Here is a 17,239-nt window from a genome sequence, read left to right on the forward strand (position 1 = left end):
CGCAGGCGGGAGCAGGTCGAGGAGGTTTCCAGGTCGAGGCCGCAGGTCGAGCAGGTGTAGGTCGAGGCGCTGACGTCCAAGCGGGCAGGTGCTGTTGTGGCACCCGCCCCCGCCATCTTCGTGGGGAGGCTGGGGGCTGCTGCCAGGGACCTCCCGTTAATATATAGTAAAGATAAAGATAGGCCTTGATTTCGCAACCTCAGCCTGACCAGCATTCACGGATAACATTTCTAATGGTAGATATAAAAACTGCTAACTCAAGATCTCACAGGGATTTTTGAATCAAACCACATGCATTTGCCATTTTCATAAGTAAAAACTTTGTAAAAGGCTGCTTCTTTTCAGACACATCCGCACGAATCATTGATGGGCTGCGTTTAAGCCGGGCCCCGGCACATTATCATCAATCCGGTGCTTCCCAGCCACCGTGTGATAGAACATCCTCGCCCAATCGAGCATTTTGCATCTGAGCTCATGCCTTTATTCACAGGATCGCGCAATTGCATCCTCTCCCACCCGCCATAGCTCTTTCCACATCCGTATCATCATCGAGTAATTATAGGTCTCTACCGATCCTTCCACTTATTCCCAGTCGCACAACGTCCTGTTTTCTTAGCTCTCAAGCTAACGATTCCTAGCCAGGTGAATGAAAATTCGTCTTTTTGTTACGCAAGCTTCCATTAATCTGCCTGCACCACAGTGCATGAGAATGAATTCTGTTGAACATTCATCGTTACATTCCAGCTTGTATTGCGAGGAGCTGACACAGTGACAAGTACTATCTATGTGTATACTGGGGCACTAAAGGTACATGGTACTGATAATGGCTCCCCATACGACTGTCAGACTTCGGTAACATGCATTGGCAGCGTTGTATTCACTCCGACAATCCTTGAGAATATTGATGAAAAACTGTCACGATACTTTCAACGGCTAATCCTTCTTCCCAGTATGCTGTGACCTCTTCATAGCTGCAAATCAAGGTGCTGGTGGAGGAGAAATAATCGAATAGTTTTAAAATTCTCGCTATAGTCCTGTGTTCTAGGGCGGTGCCAATGCAGGTACCAGTGCACCATGTCCACGGCTACTGCATTTCTGGTAGGGACTCCTTGGTCTGGAGGGAGCAGGAAGGCCCTAGAACATATGTGTCAGGTGCCATTGCCACTGCATTGCCATGAGATAGGCTCAGTTATGTTGCTGGTTGTTATCTCCATAGTGTCCCTGTAATAAATTTCTCTATCAAGGTAGAGGTAGATACACTAATTTCAGAAAGGTTGGTGGTAGTTATATTTGCTCGGAGATGGCAATGCGCTGCCTATAATCTACATAAATCCAATTCCTCCCCCTTTAGCCCTTCTAGACCCCTGAGACTCAGCCCCAGAACGTGTAGTGTAGCCTAGAATTTCAACTTGAAGGGCATTTATTTTTTTTGAAATCTATATTATAGAGTTTTTGGAAAGTTAGAGCCACTCAAAAGGAGGCATTTCTCCACACTCACAGCCAGCAGGTGCTGCCAGGTTGATGCAACCTTCGAATACTGCGGATGCAGTGATCCCAAAGCACCATCACAATCTTAAATTGGATATCTGCGCTATATATGCAGTTCAACCAATCAGCCCACATGTGCGCATTAGGCAGACTTGTTTGATTATGCATTTATTGATCTAGCTCACACTCTTAAGGTATGCACCCTTTCTGACTGTGAACACAAGTTGGTGAGTCATATGTGGTGTGCACTCTTGTCAATGTGCTACCTACCCTGCTGTAAGGCTCATGTAAGGTCATACTCAAGGTATTTTCTCCCCCTTGAGAGCTTTCCTTTTGGAGAGAGATTTTCGCAGTGTCGTTGAATTAGCAATCTTAAGGATTAGAGGCTGATCTTGTAAGTGCCCCATACAACGTAATATGATTTGACCATTATAATTTTTGCTTATTTCTAAGGCTTAACATTTCAAGGAAATGAAAAAAAAAACACTTGAAGCTAAATATGACAATTATTCAGAAATAACGGCCATGGACTCATAAAAGAGAGACAGACAAGTTGAGAGTTGAAGTCTATGGGAAAATCCCCCCCTTGTGCCGAATGGGCAAATACATGGCTTGCATATGGGTGACAGCTTGTACCAGTTGGATATGTAACGTCAGTTGTGCCAAAGTAATGCATTTTTGCTCAAACCAAGTCCCTTCAAGTCCCTTGGGGATGTGCTCAATCATAGTCAACCTAACAGTGAGGAGAGGTATTTCTCACTCTCACTAGATCATGCAAAAGATGAACAAATTCATACATGCTCACAAGCATGTCTACCATCCAACAAAACATGTACTTATTGACAAATTGGGAGTAGAGAAGAGGGAAATTAGTCTTTCATCATGGTTATCCGACACTACATCGACAAGGCTTTCCTTCATGATTGTCTAGCAGTACATTGACATGGCTTCCTTCATGATCTTGAAGTGGAAGGAGAGCTTCAAAAAGGCCATTATAAGGGATTTTTTATATTTTGTATGTGGAAGTGTGTACAACCATGTTTTGACCCAGCTTACAGACTACAGGTCATGATGATCTTGAGAGTTGGCCTCTCTCTGCTCATTTGCAGCCAGCTTTACTGCATTAGTTTATCCATTGTTTCTCTTTTCAATTTCTTCCAAATAGCTGTTATTAGAAGAAAAAGAGAATGAAAAATTCAGTAAGAGGACAAGATATTATTTCTATTAGCCTTTTAAAGGTTGTGAAAAAAACCATTTTGTGGTGAAGTAAATCTCCAAAGCTCAAGAGATCAGTGCTCCATACTTTTTCTGCAGGTTCACATCACTGGGGGTGAGTCTCAGGGGAAATCATATTCCTATACAAGCATGTAGCTATCTCGTGTAATCAATTCAGCTGAGAGTGAAAAACACCATGGATGTCCCATGTAACTGGTTAACTGACACTCCTGTGGTGAGGTCCATGAATATAGAAAAAATGTGGTGCAACACTTCCCAATCTAAAAAGCTTAACATTCATGGAACTTGCACTCATCCCTCGTGTGTCTTGAAGCTTCCTTCAAGCTCTTTCTTAACTATTGTCTCTGCCTTCTGACGATCCTCTCTTCATACATTACAGGGACCCCACATATCGTGCAATTTGTGAGCTCCTCTCCCCCGAGTGGACTATTGTTTGCAACTGCTGATTTCCTTATTTGAAGTGCATGTTGCATGACATCTACAACCTTGTGGAATAATTTAAGAATGTAAAAACCTTCATTCAGTGTTCTTTGCACTGAAGAGCATAACGGGATAACTAGTATCATTTTTGCTTATACAGTATTTTCTCAGGAGAAAGCACATCTCATAGATGGAAAAAGAGAAAATGCTGTGTTTACTTCTTACATGCCCACTCAGCTACATAGGACCAAGAAACTCTTACAAATAAGGGCTGTCTGTTCTACCAAGTACTACGTAAAGTCTTGCAAAGTCATCCTCTGACCAGCAGTACTCCTGGTTAACAGGAATATATACTTATGCCCTTGTTTTCTGTCACTTGGTTGTTTATAAACCAGAGTAGGGCCAGTGGTTCTTTCAATTAATTTACCCAATGATTAATCCATAGTTATTGGGGAACATCTCTCTAGAGTCATGCCACTGGGAGGTCAATGATCTTTCAATGAGCAATGAATTCTGAAAAGTAATTCATTCCCCTGGATTACATAAAGTATAAATGTTATGGACATCACATCTTGTAATTTGGGTGTACTGGGATTGGCTAAACTACTGAGATAGAAAAATATCAGGTTTGGACTGCATTGTGCCATTCTCATGATGCCTTGAAGCCTTGTGCAGGTGAGTATAAAGATGGCTTCATAACTGTGCCATTCAGAGTTTGGAATGATGCCAAAGAAATATATGTCAAGTCAATCTTGCACAAACATAAAGGAAAAGGCATTGGTAGTTTACATTGGATCAAAACACAGTGTTAAAGTTTGAGACAAAATTGCCCAACACCCTTATAAGGAACCAAGCCATGTAACGAGTGAACACAGAATTTTCTCTTTGGCATCTGTGAGATGTGAGTATGGAGGCCAAAACTACAACCAAGATCAAGGGATCCTTGAATATAAAAGTCTATATAGTTGAAGGTTCTGTAGGTTTGAACAATATGGATACAATGTAGATTGAACGTATAATTTATGTTCTTTAGGTTTCAAGAATGTTGACACAATGTAGATTGAGTGTATGGAAAATCTAGATGGTGGTTCAGAGACTATGAGGAGGAGGAGGAGAGATGCTTTTCCCAGGATCTGGGATACTAGTGCACTTTCATTGATTGTCAGCCACACATGGTTTGGCACTTCAGGACTCCTGATTGGTTATTAACTCAGGCCTTGAAATAGACTTCCCCTTTGTTGTTGTTATTTTCATTTTTTATTTTTGGAAGTCCATTATAGGGATATTTGCGTAGTTTGCCTTGGGGTACATTGTCTTGAGGGGATTTACTAAAAGAATCATTACCTGCTCTGGACAAAAATGTGTTTGATTTGTCATGTCTTCTCTTTCAGGACATATGGCATCCCTTGATGGCATTGCTCAGGAAACTTTGGCAAAGAGAACAATACTCTCAGTTGTTTTCTTCTCATTTTTCAAGTTGTTCAGCCCCCTGCTATCATATACGGTTCCTTATCTGGTGGAAGAGAAAGGATTTTCTAATTTTGAGGTTAGATGCTGCTACAACATTGCTATTGTTATATGATGACATAAACATGTGCACAGAAGATTAGATTCACTGTTGTCAATGGCAATATAAATGATAGTAAAGTAAATCATGACAATTCAAGAAGAGTTTAGTCCATGAAGAGTAGCAATCTAAATCATTTTAGTTTAGTTACGATCCAGGCATTTTCGCCTTCTCAGATTGCATCTTACAGAGTATTCTGGGGGAAAGCGAAAGCGAGAACTAAAGTGCATATGATGACTTCAATGCAATTTTCAATGTGGCAACATTCACTATGGACGCATTTAAAATCACTCTTCGGGAAACAAAACATAAGACTTACATGACACTTGCATAAATAAAAGAGAGCAATGCCTTTTGCAAGCTGCATTTGACAAAGAGTCTTACCATTAGAGTTGCCTGGTCTCACATTGATAGCCTGTTCAGTGCTGCCACATTCTCTCATCTCCAATTTACTGCTCTGCAAATATGGACTGCCTGTTGCCATCCAGTGATTGATCATCAGTACATACATCAATGGATATAGTGTGCAGGATCTGGTCAGATCTCATTCATACACTGAGTGAGGTTTGTGAAAAGATATGTGCTACATCATAATGATCCATGCAGCACCACAGGGCCTTAAAGTTTCTTACTACCTGGACACCAGGCCTCTTGCTTGGGCAACATGATGATGGGATCTAGTGGGAGTCTTGTTCTTCAGGACAATATTCCTCCTCCCCTGTTCTATAACTTTCTACTTTTGAATCGTTATGTGATAGAGTGGCTAATTTGGGGTGCACTCATTGTTTATTTCTCTGGTCATTGTAGCATTGTTCTCGACTAATAGGAGGAGCTTTTCTTCAAAAAGAAAAGGGAAGTATAAGTATTGAAAGGAGATATGAGGGATTTTTAATGGTTTTGGTAGTTTTGATTATAGATGTAACGTGTCCACTAATATCATCCAGGACACGTCTTAGCAGTCCATTGGGAAGGATGTCTAGAAAGCTCCGCCCGGCACTCCCATGGAATGTTACGGGATTTGCGATCTAGGGCTTTCCGCGTCCGCCACGTAGCGGAAGTATTCTGGCCGTTCCCACTTAGGATCGACTGGAATTAGGGTTTTCCTGATTGGTCATTTCCTAACAGCAACTAGCGTCGGACCCAAGCGAGCTACTTTACGCAGAAACGCCAGGTCTGAAGCAGATTCATGCTGCACTTGGTTCAAGGAGAATGGGAAACGAGAGGGATGCAAAGCTCAACCTCTCTGCCATAAGGCATAGTCCCATTCCGTTCCCCTAAAACATCGTAAATCGGGTAAGACATAACTCTAGGTCAACGCTTTTGTTATTCGTGTCTTTTGACGACCATCCCGCTGTTCCTCGTGATTTAAGAAAAGTTCCCAGCCAACCGGGACCACCCATCCGTAGGACAGATCCATGGCCCATCCTCCGCACTTTCCTCGGGTTGTTTTAATTATGTAATTAACTAACACATTAGTTGGACATGTAACAATCAGCTTCTTTAATTAACCCGTTAAGCACTGGTTCCTTTACGTAATCTTATCACTTGACATAGAAAAACAATCTCAGACAAGTTCTTTATCAACAGATCATTATATTTATCTTTGAAATACAAAAGTTCTGCCCGTAGGCTTATTCACAATCCACCTGAAGGCTATCCAGCAATCCACAGGGATCACTATTCCAAGTTTCTACCCGTAGACTAGTATGCGGGTCTCGAGATCCAATCCCGAGTCACGTTAGTCTCTTGTGCAGGACCCGGAAGGCGAGGAATTTACGGCCAGAGCCCCCCCTGGCACCCAAGCGTCCTCCTGCTCCAAGTAGCGCTCAACAGAGAGACCTCTCGTGGCGGGTTCGGTCCACGTTCCCGGCGCGGTCATTAACCCCCTTGGTTAGGGTCAGGCAGGCAGTCGGGGGTAACTGAAGCTGCCACTCTCTTCAGGCCTTCAACCTGAAGTATAGATACTTATTTATTTTGTAATTCATTGGTTAAACAAGTCAAACAGTGCTCTAAAATCTCTAGCAAGCACAAACATTTCCATTGATCGATTTTGTTGTTGGCAAACTGCTAAGGAAGGAATCTCTCCTTTTGAATGCATCCAGCACTCGATCCGGGGTGTCTTGCAACTTGGCAAGATCCGTTATATTCTGGGTTAGGGCGTACCCTATTAACCCAACTTGGTCAAACCCTGAAGTTCATTGGATACTTCAGTTTCCGGTTTTTAACCTTCCTTACTTAGAAGGATATCAAAGTATACATCCTCTTGCAAGATAACTTGCGTAAGGATTCGCCATCCTTGTTGCGGGAATTCAGCCTTTCTTCTTGTGAATCAATCACAAGACCATATGACTTCGCACTTGCTGCGCAAGTCCTGCATCGTACTATGCGATAATGGAGTTACGAAACAATCCGTTTTAGTTTCTTTAAGCTGACGTTTGCCAGACCTAGGGTTTCCTAGCTTTATTATTTTCTTTTAAGAAACTCAGGGACGAACCCTAGTTCTTTTACGTTTACAATTTACTGACCCTACAATCAGGGAATGTGGGCAAGTATTTAAGGTATAAACGTTTCTTGGATTTTAATTCATTCCCAATGAATATTTCGCAGCATAGGTATTTCTAAGTTTATATTAATTTGGTTAACTTTTAGAAGGTAATATCGAGATCACCTCCGCACGATTTGTTATCTATGTGTCAATTGATTTTTCAATCCTAAACTTTATTGATTTGAGGTCAGGTAAATTCAATTAATCTTCCTTTTTCCTTGCGAACAAAACTCATGCCAAATAAGCAATCTTTCCCTTGCTAAGTTATGCAGTTAGCAATGATAATTTCCTAGAGTTTAAGCATCGTAAGAAACCTTTTATGATTCGCACCTTCCATGATGATTCGATGTAAAAAGAATAGGGGTTAATAGTGCAAGATGCAGTTTTATACCTTCTAGACTTAACCGAAGTATACTACTTTAGTGGGTAAATAATCTTGCTCATAATTCGTTTCAATGCATAATGCTTTTTTGAAGGAAAACTATGTTTATACTTTATTTATTTTGCATGTTTAATTAAACTAAATTTCTTCATCGTAAATAACTAGGACAAAATATATCTTATCCCTAACAATTTATCTTGCACGATTGAATTAAAACCGATATAAAATTAAGAAGGAAAAACCTGGGTTTGGGGTGAGATATCCACATGGATACCGGGAGATGACCCTCCCACAGCTACTCCTTGGACTTTCTTAGGAGGCATCGCAGTTGTAGTCCTTCGAATGTGGAAACAGCTTTACACTCCTTTTCGGAATTCCACCGTCGCTCCCTTGCACGTCAATACTCTTCTTCTCTTTTTCGAGTAGGGGAAAAATCAAGTCCCAAGGGTATTTTGGAAAGGCAAGGAACAGCTAAGGGTTTATCCACGAGGAGGGGTAATAAGACCTTTAAGGTCTTAGTTTCTTTGGGAGGGAAAGGTCTACAAAGCCTTAAAAAAAAAAAGGCCCTATAGGGTTATATACACGGGAAAAAAAGGTGTGTGTGTGTGTGGTTCCAAAAGCATATGAAGGGGGCCTTGGGAGATCTTTGGACACGGGAGTGAAAGGTATAGGAAGGGGGATCTTGAAGGGATTTTTGGACACGGGGCAGGGGTGTGTGGACACGGGGTGAAAAGGCCTTAGGGGTTTTAAAACCCAGGGGAAAGGAGGCTAAGAAGGCCCTTAAAAAGGATTTAAACCGGGAGGCGGGGAAGGTTAATAAAAGGTATAGGAAGGGGGGCTTAGATCCCTCCCCTTAGAAGCTTCCAAGAAGCTTCTTGGAAGCTTCTGTAAGTGGGTTTATAACACGTGGAGAAGAGAGAGGATGATTTTGACGGCGGCTTACTGGCGTCCAGGGCCAAATGGTGGCCGTGATGGGTCTCGGCGGCGCTCCTCCCTCACGGCGCGGCGGTGTTACGCTTCCCCCCAGCTGTCCCTCTCTCACACGGCCACGTTAGAATCTCACACCCTCCTCCCTATCTCGTTTAATGGCAGTTCTGGTGTAGTCTTCCCTTCTCAGAATCCCCTCTCTCGTTTAATCCTGGCAGCGTCACGGCTCATGGCTCTCTCCCCCAGCTCCCATGGCGAAGGGTTTTATGGGGAGAGGGAGAGGTACCTCCCTCCCTCCACGCGCCATGTGCATGGCATTCACCTTCCTCCTTGGCATCCAGCGTGATGCTGAATCGACCACATTCGCTCATCCATGACCTCCTTTGCAAGCTTACGTGCCTGTGCTTTACTCTCCCTCCTCCAGCACAACCTTCGGTTGGGGAGGAATAAAAAGATTAAAAGAAAAATTTTTACATAAATTCTCTCAATTTCCTCTTGACCTCCTCCCAAGAGGAGGTCCACACGGAAATATGCGGTTACCATAAACCATAGTTTCGGTTCTACAAATGGAGATTATGATACATCGTGTTTGAAATTCGCACTGTCCGTAACCCAATGCCAGCTTTGTCTTTTGCCCAGGAATTCTCATGGCTTCGTAATATATCTTTAGCAGAAATATTACAATAGAAGGCCTTGTCGTAGAAGGGATTTGCTAAAGTTTTGGTACTTTTAAGTAGTTGATGCATGCTCCTTGGGGCATATAGACTGCCCTGCACTTTCATCATACCTGCTTTTTAAAATATGCCAATCTAGCTCTGAAAATGCTGAGCAGACACTTTCCAAAGCTCTAATCATGGTTGTAGATATGATCGCTCTGACTATGGTGATTAAGAGCACGTTCTTGAAGTCTATGCAAGACATCCTCTGGGGAAGAGTCCTTGGAAACTAGTGGTGCTCTACTTTGACTTGCCCCTCAATTCACAATATGAAGATTTACCCTCTTCTTGGACTTTACAATGATTGCCTATTCTACTTTGGCTCACTAGAGCTCCATCTCCATGTGGCCAACCTGAAATTATATACCAGCTATAGTAGCTGCAATGATAGGTGGTGTTTGAAATGGAAAGGTGAATGGTAAATGTGATGTAGCAAAAGTAGTAGGTGGCATGGGTGAGTTTGGAAATTGTGGTGTGAATGATGATGAAGTTGCATTCAAGTGATTTTGATTAAAAGATGGAAATTGAAATGACGATAATGATGTAGAATACAATGAAGATAAAGCACCATACATATTTTGACTTTGAGAAGCAAAATTCAAAGAAGGAAAGGAAGTAGAAGAGTTACTAGCCAGCCAGCCTTCTTGGAGAGGGTCATAATTCCTTGATCAAGCACTTAATTACAGCAAATAGAAAATAAACATAAATTGAAAATATACAATTTATCTTAATAATCTTGGACATTGGACACCCTGTTGGCCCCAAAATTGGTGCCCCTTTCGGTATTTCTTTGACTTCAATTGCCAATGGAATGATTACAAGTTGAGATTCCACGATCTCCTTGGCTAATCCAAAAGCCCCTTATTGGTCCAACAATCAACAAATAAATTGGGTAATTTGCCCCTTGATTTTCACCCAGAACTTTCTCTAATTGGATCCTAATTGGTCAAATGCTGCCCCAAATTTACAATGAATGGGTGGGCTTTTGAAATCCCTGATAATACAACAAATTGTAGGGGCTGATTTCAGTGTATGATACCTTCTCTTGTTGGCATGGGTCCTGAGGTGGTTGCTAAACCCTAATTTTTGCAAAAATTTAGGATTTACATAAAAAAATCCTAATAATGTCCACCAAATATAGTTGAGATCTGCTCCAAATGACTGAGAAATGCTGAGAATGATTGAGCACAAATTGGAGAAGGTGAGAGAATGTTGAGATGAGAGAGAATTCTGAGATTCTTCGCGATGACATACGTAGAACTGATTGCAACCATTCAATCAATTTGAAGCTGGTGGGAGAAAGAGAGAAGGTTATTGGTCATTCTACCTGTGCAAAAATTAGCATTTGCTATAGGCAACCGCCATTTGGGACCTTTAGGAGGAAGGAACAGCAAAAGGACACTTTCTAAGGGCTAGCAACAGCCTTGCTGATCAAGCGACACCATTTATGAGGGCTTAGGACAGCAAGCGATTACATTAAATGCACAATTGACCAATCTCCAAAAATGTTTTCTCAGTTTGCATGGGCACCTTTGCTAAGTGGCAACCTTTTAAATCCATTTTCTAGAATTATTCAACCATTAAATTAATTTTCGAAATTAAATAATTCTAAAAATCAATTTCAACCCTTTTAACCCCGCCCAAAATTAAATATGCCCATCCATAATTAAATTAGCTAGGCCATTTGCAATCTGGAGTGATCCCCAATATTTGTTGAGTCTTAGATTGGCATTAATTAATTAATGAATGCTAGTCCTAGTGTTATGACTAACACCTATTGGTCAAATAACTGTCCTAGGGTTAAAATTGGCACCAATTGACCCCCAAAGCCCAATTGGCATAACTTATCACAACTTTTTCCTTTGACACCCACTGCATTCTTAGGGTTCTTGGTCTATTACTATGAAATAACTGCCATATATATCACATGTGCTAAACAACCTTGTACATTTGATTAATAACTTAATAAAATGTTATCAACAAGATTAAAGCATCTCAAAATTTCATGTACTTGTGTGACAGACCTCCCCGCATACACACTTCTTGTAGTAGGAACATAAACCCAAGAAGTTGCGGATCTCATGTACATTTCTCAAAGTTGGCCATGATCGTATTGCCTCAACTTTTGCAAGGCCCATGAGAATACCATCAACTGATACAATATGCCCCAAAAAGTGAATCTCATGCGAAAAGAATTCAATTTTCTTGTCATTGTTAACCAACCTATGCTTAGACAGTTCATTGAACACAATGTCCAAAGTGGTAGGAGCATTCATCCATCCAAAAGGCATGACAAGAAACTCATATAATCCAAAAGATGTCTTGAAAGCTGTCTTAGGCACATCCTCTGGTCTAATGCATATTTGATGATATTCACTTTTCAAATCTATACAACTAAATATGGTTGCCCTTGCAATCTATCCATAATATCATCAATTCAAAAGATTGAAAACTGATTCTTTATCGTAATCTTGTTCAGAGCATGATGATCAATGCACATACGCCATGAATCATTCTTTTTCTGTACCAAAAGCATTGGAGAACAAAAAGGAGATAAGTTGGGCTGAATCAACCCTTTTTTAAGAGCTCATTCACCTGATTCATAATCTTTTTCTGTTCAACTACACTGACTTTGTAGAGTGACTTATTAGGTAGGTGTCATGAGAATATGTATTTTTGAAACTTCATTTAACATGTGGATTAATTTTTAATCACATGGTTAAGTAAATGTTGCACATGTGAGGTGTAAATGGGGTTAGAGTAAATTTATGAGCCTAAGATTTGAGGAAATCAAGGGATGTCAAGGGAAAAAGTTACTATAAGTTATGCTGCACAAGTACTTGGCGGTATCTAGTGCTAGTTGTTGGCCTAGGTTATTTATTTGGCCATAAGTGTTAGTTGTTGTGGTGACACTAGAGAAGTGGCATTTAATGGTACCTTACGCCAATTTGATGGTCAAAGATGACACAGAAACACTTGAGAATGGAAGTTGCCTAACCAATTTAATTATTGGCTAGTAAGATTATGTTTCAAGGCAGTACTGAAATAATTATTAGCTTAATTTTTAGTATTTAAAGACTGAAAATTCATGTTTAATAGGCTGGATAATATTGAAAATGGGATTAGGAGGCCGCCAGTTGGCAAAACTTGCCCATGCAAGTGGAAAAAACGTTTTGAGGGATTGGTGGAGTCTATCAAAATTGTCTAGCAACTATTGGTCGAGTTCCAGCCATTGTGAGAGAGAAGGCTATTAGAGAGCAAGGAGAGGTTACTGATATGATTTGCAGCCACAAGGGATAAGTCCTATAGCATGTGACACTAGTTTAAAGCGTTCTAGGAGCAGGTGACAACAACCCAAGGTTCTTTTGGTGCAGATAATAGCAAATAGGATGAGGCAATAGTTTGTCTGGTGGTCCTAAAGCTGTAGGTGACAGCTTCCATGGCTATTTGACAGGGTGGCAGCAACAAATGATTGATTTTCTTTAGTTCTTTGGGAAGAAAGTTAGAATTTCCTCTCCTCAGCATTCTCTCTCATCTCTTAGCCTTTCTATAGCCTTATTCTGAAGATTACAACATTGAGATCACAAGATGTTGAGAAATTTCAGATTTCTCTACTGTAAATCCTAATCTGTAGAGCAAAATTAGGGTTTGCTAGCAACCTCGGGAAGCGTGCCAAAAATTGGAAGCTCGAGGACTTGGATTCCACAGGGTTGAAGCTGTTTTCAGTCAAATTTAAGTGGAGGGACCAGTAAATCAATGAATTAGGGGCATTTTCCATCTCCATCAAAGCAGGTGAAGACCAATTGACTGCCGGAATCAAGGGGAAAATTAGATTGAAAACTTACTGGTCATATTGAACAGCAAGGGGAGTTGGAATTCCGAAAGGGATTGGGAATTGTATATCAACTTCTTGTTCAGTTAAGTTAAAGAAATACTGAAAGGGGCGCTAGTTTTGGGGCCAACAGGGTATCCATTGTCCAAGATTGTGAGTTAATTTGCATTTCTTAGTTTTGTAATAAATGTTGCTGTTGTAGCTAAGTTGTAATCAGGGAATTACCACCCATTCATGAAGGGAAGGCTGGTTTCATGGTTCCATTGCTGGGATACCATCAAATCCTTTGAATTGATGGGCCCGTGGTACTCGATTGCAGCTTGGGACTATTGCATTAGTGTTGAAATTGCTCTCAGCAGTGAATTATAGCAGGCATGTCTTCACATGGTGATATGGGATCAAGTGGAAAGGATGCATCACTCCTTGGTTAGTCACGTGGTGAAGGGGGAAATGCAATGACTGATATTGGGCATGGTTCTTAGCATGGACAACAAGCTGAAAATGTGGGAAATTACCCAAATGTTAGCACTTCAATGCATAAAGAGGTTGATGACCAGCAAGGGGCTGAAAATTTTGATGATAGCTTCAAGGATCGAATGCGTACAACAGCAAATCTTTTTGCTGAATTGGCAAAGGATCCCCATTTTTCTCAATTTGTGAATGCCCCAAGGAAGGACAACAAAGGCAAAGAGAAGAAGACACCTTCTACAGCTTTGGGACAGCCACAAGAACCGAAGGAAATGCCAAAGCCTTCTTTGGAAGAGCCCAAAATGCGTGATGAGTACAAATAGTTGGTACCCATGGGGCACTAAGTGCAAATGCATGGCCAACTTGGTAGTGCCAATCCCTGGGAACATGGGCAGCAAGGTAATTATGCACATGCAAGTATGAGACAACAAGAATACTTTGGTGGTGGTACCATTTTACATACTATGGTTGGACGAGTATGACATACGGAAATGTATGGCTTAAATACCTATGGTATGCAGCAGCCAATGCATGGCTCACAACACCCATTGGATCTGAGTAATGCAAGTGGATTGCCTAATCCCATGTATGGTAGCATAGGCATGAGGCCTAGGGCACAAAGTGGGCCATATGGATATGTATTTGCACCTGTAGGGATTGTTGGAGCACATGGATTTGGTGCTGGTCATGTAGGAGCATCTGATAGTGTTGGTTATCATGTAAATACAGCAAATGCGCCCTTTTTGTAGCAGCCTATGTATGATAAGTTGACTCCCATAGGTCCGCTGAAGAACTATGATGAAGGTGGAAAAAGTGTGAAGTTTAAGCCTTTTAGTGGTGCACAAGATAGGCTGAAAGCACTTGTTTTAATTCAGCAGTTTGATACATCCTACTTTGGAGGCAACTTCATAGAGGCATCTAAGATACGAAAGGGAGCCACATTTTTGAAGGGAAATGAATTGCAGTGGTGGTGTACACTTCTTATTCAAGGGAAGTCACCTACCACTTGGATTCAATTTAAGCAAATGTTTGCTTCAAATTGGTTGACAAGTACCTTTGAAGTAGACGTTATGATTGCTTGGAATAAGTTGAATTCCAAAGATTGCAAGAACTTGGATTAGTATAATAAGAAGTTTTGGGATGCATTGTTGCCAGTTACTTCTTATCGCATAGTACCTCTCCATGAGCACATGGAGAAGTATATTTGTGGTTTGCCAAAGGGTATTCGTGATTTTTGCATTAAGTCCATTGTTTCCAGCATGTCTTAGCTTATAGAAATTGCTACTACAATCAACATATTATTGCATGGAAAGGATGTAGGATTCGAAGATAGTGATGCCAAGCCACATGCCATTGAGGCCAAGGCTGAGAAAAAGGTTAAATCTGAAAATAAAACTGAAAATCAGGGCATTTGATCGTCATAGGCATGCTTTTCACTTTGCAGAGGGCGATTATGTATTCCTGCATTTTAAAAAGACACGGTTGAAAAAGATAAAGGGCAAAGAGCGATTGTATCCAAAGTTGTCTATGAGATACTATGGACCATTTCAAGTGTTGGGGAGAGGATCACTGATGTATGCTATATACTGAAATTGCCTCCACACTGGTGGATACACAATGCCTTTCATGTGAGCTTGCTTAGGCCTTTTCATGGTGATGTGCCAGAGGATGCATTTGCTGAAATTCAACCTGAGGTTGAAGAGCTCAATGAAATATTGATACCAGAGCAGCTTTTGGCACACAAAGAGTGGAAGATCAGGGGTAAGGTTTCCAGAAGGTACTTGGTGAAGTTTCACAATTATTCGCCAATGGATGCCAAATGGATGGAGGAGGATGACTTGGCAGACCATTTTAGTTATTGCAACTTTACCTTGATGCTTTCCAGTTAGAGCCGACTTTAGTTCGGGCTCAATCAGGTTTAGTAGACCAGGGGTCCACAGTATTACCTGATGCTCGTGAGGGAGCTAGCACCTCCGCTCCTCAGTGATGGACAGCTCTAGATGTAGTGGATCTCGGATGTATTCAGCATACATTCAGGGTACTTTAGTTGATAGTATGTTTGCCAAGAGGTCACTATTCAGTGTACTAGTCACTACGTTTGGTATGCAGATGGGTAGGTTTTCACTATATCTCTGAAATTGTGCATTTGCATTGATTAATGTTCATTGGGGACTAATTAATGAATGTTGGTTTTCAGTGTATGATCATTAATATTTAGTGGTATTCAGCTGGTTTTGTGGACAATAGCATATGTTATGATGCCATTGATGTTTTAGCCATGGTTTATACTTAGATTATGCTATGCTATGGTTTGATTTTGCCAAATGAGTTGAGCTCATGAGAAATAGACATGTCATGTAGTAATCTAGCAATGTTTTTGAGATTCTTTGTGAGTCTTATATTATGTTATGTTGGCTAGTAAATTTTACCATGTGCTGGGCCTATGGAATGGTTGAGCAACAGTGCGCAATGTTATGTTAACTATGATGCCTTGTGAAAATTCCAGTCTATTATTTTGCTTTTGATGCATTTAGTAGTGCAATCGAGGACGATTGCAAGGATTTTAAGGAGAAGGGTTGTCATGAGGACATGTATTTTTGAAACCTCATTTAACATGTGGATTAATTTTTAATCACATGGTTAAGTAAATGTTGCACATATGAGTTGTAACTGGGGTAGAGTAAATTTACGAGCGTGGGATCCGAGGAAATCACGAGATGTTAAAGGCAAGAGTTGCTATAAGTTATGTTGCACAAGTACTTGGTGGTATCTAGAGCTCGTTGTTGGCCTAGGTCATTCATTTGGCCATAAGTGTCAATTGTTGGTGACACTAGAGAAGTGGCGTTTAATGGTATCTAATGCCAATCTGATGGTCAAAGATAGCGTAGAGACACTCGAGAATGGAAGTTGCCTAGCCAATTTAATTATTGGTCAGTTAGATTATTTTTCTGGGCATTGAAATAATTATCAAATTAATTTTTAGTATTTAAAGACTGAAAATTCATATTCAATAGGTTGGATAATCTTGAAAATGGGATTAGAAGGCTACCACTTGGTCAAACTTGCCCATGCAAGTGGAAAAAACGTTTTTAGGGGCTGGTGAGTTTATTCCAGCCATTGTGAGAGAGAAAGAGACTGTTAGAGAGCAAGGAGAGGTTGCTGATGTAATTTGCAGCCACCAAGGATCAGTCCTACAGCATGTGATAGTAGTTTGAAGCGCTCCAGGAGCATGTGACAGCAGCCCAAGGTCCTTGTGGTGCAGATAATAGCATATAGGATGGGGTAGCAGTTTGTCTGGTGGTCCTAAGCTGTAGGTGACATCTTCCATGGCTGTTTGAGAGGGAAACAACAGTAAATGATTGATTTTCTTCAATTCTTCATGAAGAAAGTCAGAAATTTCTCTCTCCTCAGTATTCTCTCTCATCTCCTAGCCTTTCTACAGCTTGTTGACTTAGAAGATTACAACATTAAGATCACAAGAGGTTGAGAAATTTCAGATTTCACTATTGTAAACCCTAATTTGTAGAGCAAAAATTAGGGTTTAGCAACAACCTCGGGAAGCGTGCTAGAAATTGGAAGCTCGAAGACTTGGATTCCACAAGATTGAAGTTGTTTTCAATCAAATTTAAGTGGAGGGACTAGCAAATCAATGAATTGG

The 17,239-nt window shown here is 40.9% G+C and overlaps 1 protein-coding gene across 6 annotated transcripts in view; it reads left to right on the forward strand.

The window, feature by feature from the left end:
- The first annotated feature begins 367 nt into the window (after nt 1–367).
- The window catches only part of LOC148042006 (uncharacterized), a 198,464-nt gene continuing 181,592 nt past the window's right edge, over nt 368–17,239 (forward strand). The window contains exons 1-3 of one of the 6 annotated variants that reach the window (XM_087684910.1): nt 370–642; nt 745–807; nt 4,536–4,690. In XM_087684910.1, the coding sequence (XP_087541036.1) occupies nt 4,541–4,690 (150 nt within the window). In that variant the 5' untranslated portion in view covers nt 370–642; nt 745–807; nt 4,536–4,540. Of the gene's footprint in view, nt 643–744; nt 808–861; nt 984–2,892; nt 3,127–4,535; nt 4,691–17,239 lie in introns of those variants that run through there. The other 5 variants (XR_015691892.1, XM_087684920.1, XM_087684902.1 and 2 more) reach the window with 5 other exon arrangements.

Source organism: Lygodium microphyllum, chromosome 1, assembly GCF_053477565.2.
Source record: "Lygodium microphyllum isolate KBCC chromosome 1, Lygodium_microphyllum_v1.1.10, whole genome shotgun sequence".
Taxonomy (NCBI): domain Eukaryota; kingdom Viridiplantae; phylum Streptophyta; class Polypodiopsida; order Schizaeales; family Lygodiaceae; genus Lygodium; species Lygodium microphyllum.